General features: G+C 51.4%; 2 protein-coding genes across 2 annotated transcripts; both read left to right on the top strand.

The window, feature by feature from the left end:
• Nucleotides 1-221: 221 nt before the first annotated feature.
• ENH_00035540 (Tyrosine kinase-like (TKL) protein, putative) lies at nucleotides 222-3,995 on the top strand (the record flags this gene model as incomplete). The annotated part of the gene is made up of 8 exons (XM_013585015.1): nucleotides 222-360; nucleotides 563-876; nucleotides 1,027-1,235; nucleotides 1,421-1,756; nucleotides 1,973-2,033; nucleotides 2,265-2,371; nucleotides 2,572-2,827; nucleotides 2,913-3,995. The coding sequence occupies 8 exons, from the start codon at nucleotides 222-224 to the stop codon at nucleotides 3,993-3,995; spliced, it is 2,505 nt and encodes an 834-aa protein (XP_013440469.1).
• An 860-nt stretch (nucleotides 3,996-4,855) lies between these two features.
• Nucleotides 4,856-8,652, top strand: ENH_00035530 (BT1 transmembrane domain-containing protein, putative; the record flags this gene model as incomplete). The annotated part of the gene is given in 4 exon segments (XM_013585014.1): nucleotides 4,856-4,936; nucleotides 6,167-6,184; nucleotides 6,190-7,532; nucleotides 7,749-8,652. Coding segments are annotated over 4 exon segments (2,346 nt in total).
• Nucleotides 8,653-9,564: the final 912 nt, after the last annotated feature.

Genomic DNA, 9,564 nt, shown 5'->3' with positions numbered 1-9,564 from the left:
CTGCCTTCCGTGTGGGGCTCACATTGACCTTCAACTACCGAATAAGCCAGCTCATCGGTTCTAGAGAGCTGCAACAAGATTGCTGCTCACGCTCCTGCTGTTTACAGCTGCTGAAGGATGTGTACCAATGCACCGCAGCAGCAACGGGAGAGCAGTTCAACGAGCAAAAGGCAAACCAGCTGCACTATTGTCTTCCGTAGCAGCAGTTACTGCTGCAGAGGATGCAGTCTCTGCGCCATTTGTTTCAACATACGTTCCACTCAAAAAATCAAATTGAGATAGGAGGACGAACTTTGCGCATTGAGAAACAGTTAGCTGAAGGCAAGCTGTTACTGCCTCTGCTTCAGGTTTTTGCTCCAAGTTTGTTTCTGTGGCTTCTGCTGCTGCCGCTGTATAGCGTCTACTGGACTAGCTCACAGCTGTAGTTGCTGCGGCTGCTGTTGCAACCGCTGCCGCGCCTATGTGAGCGCCTGAAATAAAGCTCCGATGTCTCAGAGGCTGACGCAGTTTCCGCTATTTCTGACTTTTCTGAGAACTGCATTGCTGCTGATTTTTGCCGCAGGTGGCTACGCCTACGTCTCTTTGGTGCAGGACACTGTAACGGGAGAACTCTTCGCACTGAAACGGCTACCGTTTGCAGATAGAGAGGGATTCGAGATAGCAGCAAAGGAGATGCATCTGCTTGTGAACAGACAAACACAATCATCCAGGGGAATCAGGGGAATTCCAAAGTCCCAGGGGGCCTTCGGGGGCCTTACGTGCTTCCCGGCGGGCTCATATACTGCCCCTGGCCTCCATGGGTCGCAGCATCCCCCAGAGAGCCCCACATTGGGCCTCAGAGACCACATGAGGCTCTATAAGGAGCTCTTGAGACCCGTAATGGGGCCTGCCAAAGACTCCAGGGGTGCTTGAGGGGCCAGTGCTGCAGGCGATGGATACATTTGGTTGCACTAATAAGGGTTAGGCTTGAGAACATAGTCCGAGAGGAATTAAGATGCTCCGTTTGTGTCTCGTGTGTGGCTGCAGGAGTCCTTGCCGCATCATGAGAATTTAGTGAAGTATCACGGCAGCCTTGTGGGGTCCCCGAAGGGCCTATCTGGGGGCCCTGGTGAGGTGCTGCTCCTTCTGGAGTACTGCAGCGGGGGCACTCTCATTGATTTGCTGCAGCGGACACAAAGGCCACAAGAAGGTTTGCATGAAGACGTCATCAGGCGCGTCCTCCTGCATGTTTCTAGGTGAGGGATTATTACATGGCAAAGAGCGGGCTCGCTACCCACAGCTCTGACGCTGCCTGTGGATATAGCCCTGTGCCGAGGAGGGGCTAGGAAGGCCCACCGTTTGAGATCAGGGGTAGAAACACTAGGGTCCGTAGCTGCTATTCTGGAGATAATGTGTGTCGGTTTAATGCCTGCAAATGCAGAGGCCTGGCTCACTTGCATACCCAAACCCCTCCCATTGTTCACTGCGACTTGAAGGCAGAGAATATCTTATGGGGTCCTCCCAGTCCGTCTTGGGGTGCTAGAAGCTCTTTAGAAGAATCTACGGGGCTCTTTGCATTCTCTTTGGGAGGGTTGTGGGCACGCGCCACGGGCAACACACCCGACTTGCGCGAGGTGCCCGAGGGATTAGAGGGGGTGTTTAGAGTTTGCGACTTCGGGAGTTGCCTGCGCGGCATCCTCGATCCCAGCATAGGAGGAAGGAAGGAGAAGCTACAGCTGGCTGAGCGAATCGAGAAACAATCGACGTTAGCTTACAGGTCTGCTATGGCTGCTTTTGCAAGGGTTTGCCTCGGTGAAACTGCTGCAGGTTCCGCTGCTGGTATGGTGGTTACTGCAGCTGAGTGTGCTGCTGGTGCTGCTGCTGCACTTGCTTTGCAGCAGCACCAGCAGCTGTGGCAGTGGCAGAGGTACTTCGATAGGTGCGCACTGTTGGAGCAGCTGCAAAATGCTGCTGCTTGTTCTTTTCATCACAGGGCCCCTGAGATGGTCGATCTGTATCTTGAGTACCCTATAGGACCCCCCGCAGATATCTGGGTAGGCCTAAAACTGAACTTTTTACAAAATTAGCGTGCTTGCAAGACCTTGTAGCAATACTACCGAATTACTGCAGCCTGCAGCCCGCAGCATGGCTGCCGTCGCAGTACCACAGCAGCGACAGCTCTGAAACAAATGCACTATCAGCCCCATGGGTTTTGCTTTCGGTGTTTCCCCTGGTGCTGACAGCTTTCCACGGATTTCGTATCTGCTGTTTTTGCTCTACTGCAGATGCTGGGCTGTGTTCTGTTTATTTTATGTTTTTACCGGCACCCCTTCGAAGGCGCTTCTGCGCTTGCTATCAGCAATGGGGCCTACAGCATCCCTCCAGGCCACAAGTACCCATGAACCCTGATATCTAAAGCCTGAATGCCACACGATGGAATAGTCTCTATAAAGAATATAGGCCGAAGAGGTGCACGTGACGAGCAGCAAGAGAGCAATGCGGCGAGTTCTCAGCGTCGGTGCTTTTGTTTGCGAATGATGTGTGCCCTTCTTGCTGTTGCTGCCATTCCTGCTGTCGGCATTGCTTCTCCAGGTACTCGGATGAGCTAATGGCGCTGTTGCGGTGCCTGCTTTCCATCCGTCCTTGGGAGAGGCCCACAGCGCAGCAGCTTGCCGCTGCACTTGAAACCCCGGGGGGACTGGTTCAATTGCTGCAGGATCAGCAGCAGCAAAGAAAACAGCAAAGGCCGAAGAACCAAGAGCAGCAGCAGAAACAGCAACATAAGAACCAGAAGAAGCACCAGAAGAAGCAACATCAAAGGCAGCGTGATTCTTTCCACGAAGATTTGGTGAGTGCATCTCTTTTTGCAGTTATTGGTATTGCGTTTCCATAGCTCTGCCGCTGATGCCGCTGCTGCGGCTGTTGTTTTTCAGGTGGTGAGAAGCAAGCCTAAAGGAGCAGCTGAAGCTGACACGAGAGATGAGTGCTTCGACCCCTGTAGTGCAGCACAAGTGCCTCTTTCGCAGCAGCAGGAGCAGCAGCAGCAGCAGCAACAGCAGCACGCCACAGACCTTTGGGGACAACCACTCCTGCCTCAAGAGGAAGAACCGTGGGAGCAGCAGCAACAGCACGACCAGCACCAGCAGAAGCAGCAGCAGCGGCGCCGCCACTTGATAGACTGGGGCATTGGAGAGCATAGATATCAGAAGGCGCAGCCGCAGTCGCATCAACAGCAGGAGCAAGAGCTGCTGTTGCAGCAGGTTGACTTTCGGGGCATCGAAACACTGTGTGCTCCCTGTGAGCTCCCTCAGCGCGATGCAGCTGGAAGCGGTAGCAGCAGCAGTAGCAGCAGAGGCAACAAAGCTGGTGCGTACAACGCAGAAGAAGCCCGAAAGGGGTGCCAGCACAAGAGTCTCTCTTTGCTTAGCTGCGTTCCGTCTCCGAAGTCCTTTGGCTTGCGCCCTGCAGCACCTTCTGCTGTTGGTGCACCTGTTTCTGTTGTAGCTTCTCCTGCTACTACACTGTTTGCTAGTGCGGTATCTGCTTCTGCTGCTGTCGCCTCTGGGCAAAGCCTCTTCGGAAGCAGTCCACGAAAGCCTCGCACTCCTGTCAACGGCGTGCCACGGCAGGAGCTGTTGCTGGAACGCATGCTAGTGATGAGCCAGCAAGCCGTGCAGAAGCAGAACCAAGATGAACACTCGTTTCCAAGGTGCAGGCAAGCTTCTAGCGGCAGCGCCACTGCTGCGTCCGGCCCCGTGGAGCCGCCCTGGCGATCTGATATGTGCAGGGTCGGTGCTTCTGTTGCTTCCGCCGGTGTTGCAGAAAACAACAGCAGCAGCAGCGATAGAACAGCAGCAGGTGATTCAGTGAGCAAGGTGAAGTTTCGGCTGTCTGGGTCAATGGATGTGTGCCTCTTGCGCTTGTGGGAGACAAAGCCACAGCCTTCTGGGTTAGGTGGGAGGGATGAAAAAGAAACGGGCACAAATGACGTTCATCCAAGTGCATCACCCTTTTAGTCATGATAAAAGCGGCAATAAAGGTTTGTAATGCCACTTTTTTTCCTTACTGTTGTGCGAAGATATGGAACGGGACGGAGTGTAAGGCATACCTGCTTGGAGACGTTTTGCCACAATAATGTAAAGGAAGAGCAAAAATCAGCAGAAACAGAATGTTACACAGACGGCTAGAGGCGGAACGCCGCATTGGGAGAAGTGAATAGAGACAAAGGAAGTGAAGGACGTGGGCTATTAAATGGTGACAAAGCAGCAGAGACAAAGAAATAGACAGAGATATATTAGCTTGATTATCAACACAAACAACCACAATTAGAGGCATGCGAAGTTGACAAAAGAAAGGGCAAACCGAAAAAAGATAGGAGGACAGAGTGGTGAGGAGGCAGGGAGATGTGGAAACCGAAACAAACAAGCAGATAGCCAAGACGATGGAGCTTTGAAAGGAAAAGTGATGCGCAGGCACCACTGTCTAGTTTGTCTTTTCTTTTCCACGTAACGTTGGCGCACCCAGGGGGCCATTTATGTTTATGTTTTCCGTTTGAAGGAGATGCGTGTCCGGAGACGGTAATGATAAGCGCCTTGTAGAGTCTATATCAGCCGATCACTGAAAGCCCTTAAAAGGCTCGGACACCAATTAAGGACCAAAGGAACAGTACAACAACCACAGGTTTTAGTGAGCCCTGTGGTGCCAGCTTTTTACCGGTTCGTTTTTCTGTTAGCTCTCTGAAGGCATTTTAAAGCGCTTTGGGCAACGAAGCGCTAAATAACTGACAAGATGCGAAATATTGTTGTAATTCTTTGAGGGCTTCGGACGAAAGCCATACGAGTAAGGGGATGTTCGCGAGCAAGCCCGAGAAGGGACCATGAAAAGAGACGGGAAGAGGATGGCCCTGACGGGAGGCACCGGGGCCCCTCAAGCAAGAAACGGCAAGCACTCCTACGGGGTACCACGGCTACGAAGCCTGTCAAGTGTGATCATTTACCCGAGTAGAAGTACAGGTAAGCTTTTGTTTGTTTGGTTTGGCATTTCAGCCGCGGAACTGAGCATGCCAAAGCCATTGACGTACGCTGAGGCAGCCGTAGACTGAAACGGCATTCATTTACGTGGTGTAAAGTCCACAAAGAGTGCAGCGCGAGTCCTATAGGTGCGTATGCTGTATGGTGCTTTATAGATAGGTGGTAGTGTATTGCTAATGAACACAACTCTAAGTAGTGAGGCCAGTGACGCCCAAAACGCGTCAGAGAAAGCTGACGCATTCACCCGACGCCCAGGCTATTCCAGTAAATGGAAATAAGCGGCTGAATGAAGTTAACATGCATTCTAAACAGGTAATTTCAACGGAAAACGTGAGAGACGGGGGACAGACACAGAGACCCTCCCTGCATGCGACTAACTAGAGCCTGTAGCTTACATTTCTGGTTGGCTTCTGAATCATATAATCGGTAAAAAATATCCAACCTACTTAATTCTCAGTTTTTTGAGCTTTTGTCGTCGAGATGCACATACAACCCTTACTGTCTAGCGCGCGCGAGCGCCAAGGGCCCCCTGGCTTGTTGTGTTTGTCTGCATCCACGTAGGCGCTGTGACCCCTAGTCTTTTGAGGCAATTACAAATTGTTGAAGCATTTTAATTTGTTTTTATTTTTGAACTCAAAGCTTGCTGTTGTTCTCCCGTACTTTTGCGCCGCGTATATGCTCCAGCGCCAACGAACACCGGGGGCCTCTGGCCCATCAAGCGGGTGTCCGATGCGCACTTTTCGTCCCCTTCTTTGTATTGCTTGAGTAAATAAAACCGAAAAGAAACTTTCCAATTACTCTTTAGAGGTCAAAAAAGCCTGAAATCCAAGACGAAACCTAGACCGTATCGGCGCGACGGCAGCAGCTCGCAAACTCGTGCCCCAGGGCCATCAACAACAGCAACAACCTTCTGTTTCAAGCTGGACTTACACCTCCACACTCGTGGTTTCTTCTGAAGATTAGAAGTGTATTTACACTGTAAGTGTTAAGGGGAACCAAACAAGCCTAGGGGCCCCCTAAATTTCCCCATCTTTCCGTCGCTTTTTTGTCTCATCTGTGCCCGTAAACCCCGAGTAGTTAGTTATGGAGGGACCAACGAATAAAGGTATACAGACAAGCAGACAAGAAAGCAAACAGGCGACTGACCTGTTTGAAAGGAGACAGAGAGCCAAAGATAAGAAGACAACATGAGGCCCTTCCTCCCCTGCGCTGCAAACATCCAATAGTCTCGAACCCGAAAGCGAGCAGCACCAGAAGCAGCAACAGCGAAAACAGACGAGGGAGGAGGCGCGGCACAATGGTTTTCTCTCTGGGTCGTCTTTTGTCCCCTCTCCGTCTGTTAACCCGTCTAATCCTGAGGAAAAGCCTGATGCCTTTATGGGGTATCTTCGACAGTTACGGGCTGTTGGTCGAGGGGTTGGGGTTAGAGTTTGTGGTACTCCTAATTAGCGTATTTGGGGGCCTCAAGGGGGCTCTCTGGTCTGTTTCGATTGAGTCGCTGCTTCCCTACATGAGAGAAAAGGGGTTAGACGCTCTGGTTTATCAGCAAACCCTGACCCTCTCACTTTTACCTTGGGGAGCGAAGGGTCTCTTAGGGGCCCTCAGCGACAACGTGGCTCTATTTCGCAGGCGCAAGAAATGGTACATGCTTACTTCGAATGTTGTGGGGGTCAGCTGCTGCTGCTGGCTGTTGTTGGAGCCTAGCAGTGGCAGCGGCAGCAGAAGCAGCAGCAGCAGTGGAGTCGGTTTGCTGGCGTTGTCCCTCCCATTTTTCGGTCTGCATTTGCAGATGGCAACGATTGACCTCCTGTGCGAAGGTTTGTACTCCGCGGCACTCCGCGCAAACCCAAATTTGGGGTTTGCATTGGTAGGCTTTGTGAACTTGTGCACCACTACTGGGGGCCTTCTCGGTAGGCTGCTTGTGGGGCCCCTTAGTGACGCCTGGGGCTCGGGGCCTCTTTTTTGCCTCTGCCTGCCTTTGGCCCTGCAGTCTTTCTTTCCGGTGCTGCTTAATTTCACTGGGGAGCCAAAGCTTCAACTGACCCGCAGCAGCAGCAGCTGCAGCAATAGCTGCAGCTGCAGCAGAGGAGCGTGCAGGGTTCGCAACGGATGCTGCAGCAACGTGGTACAGGTTGTGCCTCAGCCAGGACAGGGTGGGGTTGTTGTTGTTGCATTGTTGACCTCTCTTTGTGCCTGCGGAGCTGCTTTGCTCGTGCTGCTTGAGCTTGTCTCTTTATCGGTTGCGTACACCGTTTGTGTGTTGTGTGCCTTGGCGGGTGCTTCTCTGCTGCTCTTGCCACGGCGGCTGGCACTTTGTGCCCTCTATTTCTTTATCGACCGTCTGCTGCATCTAAATATACAGGGAGCGCTCAGCTACTTCTACACGGCTGCGCCTGGTTGCGTCCCTGAAGGACCCCACTTCAATTATACTTATTTTTCCACCTACACTGCAGTAGCAGGCACAACAGCCAGCTGGATAGGCATATGGGCCTTCCAAAAGTGGTTCAAGAATTGGAGCTGCAGGTAACAAGCCGAGCGTTGAGCATTTAGGTCGATGATTTGCGTGAAACGAAGGGGCCCTATGAGGCTGAAACAGGAGCTTACCGATATACAGTTTAAGGTTGCGAAAAAGCGTTTAACTTTACTGACACTAACAATTCCCATTTTTCTGCTCATCCTTTTAGATGCTTGGGAGTCGGGGTATGCGCTTTCTGTTTTTTTCGTTTGTGTTACTCTTAGGTCTATTTTCTGGCTTACGAACAGCTTGCGAATCCTCGATTCGTTGTTTGACTTGGCTCTTGTGCTTCGCTTGAATAAAGCGATAGGAGTACCAGACAAGGTGATGTACCTGCTGGGGGACGGCATCGGGTTTGGCTTGATAGGGGCTCTCACCCACATGGGAGCCGTTGTGTCCGTGTCTCAGCTGTGCCCTGTGGGGCGGGAAGCTACTGTGTACGCAGTGGTTTCTGGGCTGAGCAACTTGGGTTTTAGTTTGAGCAAGCTGATGGGGGCATTTGCTATTTCTGCATTCAAAATCTCCACTGTACATACACCAGAAACCCAATGTGACTTCCAGTATCTACCGCATCTCATTCTACTGGCACATCTTTTGCTGCCACTCCTCGCGCTACCTCTTGCCGCGCTTCTTTTGCCTTCATATCCGCTCAATGAGCCGCCACCGCCTGTCTCTTTGGCCCCAGTAGAAGCAGTAACGGAAGCAGAAACAGATGCAGAGACAGATATTGAGGGTAAGGGGGAAAAAGGGGAATTGAGGGAGGAAAGCTTGGGAAGTAGAAGGACAAATAGGACGATGGAGCTCAGGAATGTTCATGCTATGCCGGCAATGTCTTTTCATGCGGCCATCACAGCGGCAACAGCAGCAAAGGGAGAAGATGGGGAGACAGATGGGGAGACGGAGAAGGAATTAACAAGGAGGAACAGCAGAAAACATGCATACAGACAAATACCAACAGTGGGAGAGGAGATAGAGATGCTCCAAGTTCAAGCTGCTGGAGAGCAGGAAAGCAACTTACTGTACACGCCAGGTAGCAGCAGCAGCAGCAACAGCACCAGCACTAGCAGCAGTGGAGGCAGCAGCAGCAGTCCCAGCACCAGCAGCACCAGCAGCGCTCCACGAGGATGATCAGCATGAGGTCCTATTGCAGAGCAGACACAGCCCTAGCAGCAGCTGCCATCACAGCAGCTGCACTAGCAACAGAGAACAGCGTGAGAAGCAACAGCGAATGCAAGCATGCCAGCAACACAAACAGCAGAAGCCTAGCCATAGCAGCGGGAGCAACAGCAGGCGTGTGGGTCGCCGTGTTGTTCGTTTTGGCGGTGCTGATTTTCCCATGGAAAAAATAATAGTGGAAGCTGGAACAATTATTGCTATTCTTATTGAAACACTATATAAACGTATAGCTAGACAGTGGAGTTGTACTTACACAGCAACAGCAAAGAGGAGCCGGAGCCCTCTCCGAGCCCTCTAGTCTTCATACGCACACGCACGTGCGATTGCGTGAGTGGACGCATTGCTGTGTGCGTATGCGTTCATGCAGTCACGTCCCTATGCATGCATGCAGAAATGTTTGCACGCAAATGTGCATACTGCCATGGGCGCACGTTTGCATGCATGCATACAAGCAATGCATGTACGCATTGCGGAGTGCCCACATTGGTATATATATGTCTGCAGTGTATGCATGCATGCATATTTCCATTTAGTGCATGCTCCCAATGAAAACGATGCTGTCGGTTTTCCGCTTTTTTTTTTGTTTTTGTATGGTGAAGGCGAAGAGGCGATACAGCCTTGAGAACGGGACTTACAGTTGCATCATCTGCTTAAGGGTGTGTAACTTGCCACTTAGCCGGCTTTAGTTCTTAACTAGTTTGTCTTTGTAACACCCCCACTTTCACCTCGCAATGACTACATTTATATGTGTCGAAGTTGTCTTTCATGGAAAACATGAGTATGTCCGAATACGCATCTTTTCGTATTTTATTAAAGATCAGAAACTACGTATACATGCAATTATATTCACATTTACTCAAATGT

Source organism: Eimeria necatrix, genomic scaffold (assembly GCF_000499385.1).
Source record: "Eimeria necatrix Houghton genomic scaffold, Enh_scaff25, whole genome shotgun sequence".
In the NCBI taxonomy this organism is placed as follows: Eukaryota; Apicomplexa; class Conoidasida; order Eucoccidiorida; family Eimeriidae; genus Eimeria; species Eimeria necatrix.
The sequence above is the reverse complement of the archived record's forward strand: the minus strand, read 5'-3'. Positions and strand labels throughout refer to the sequence as shown.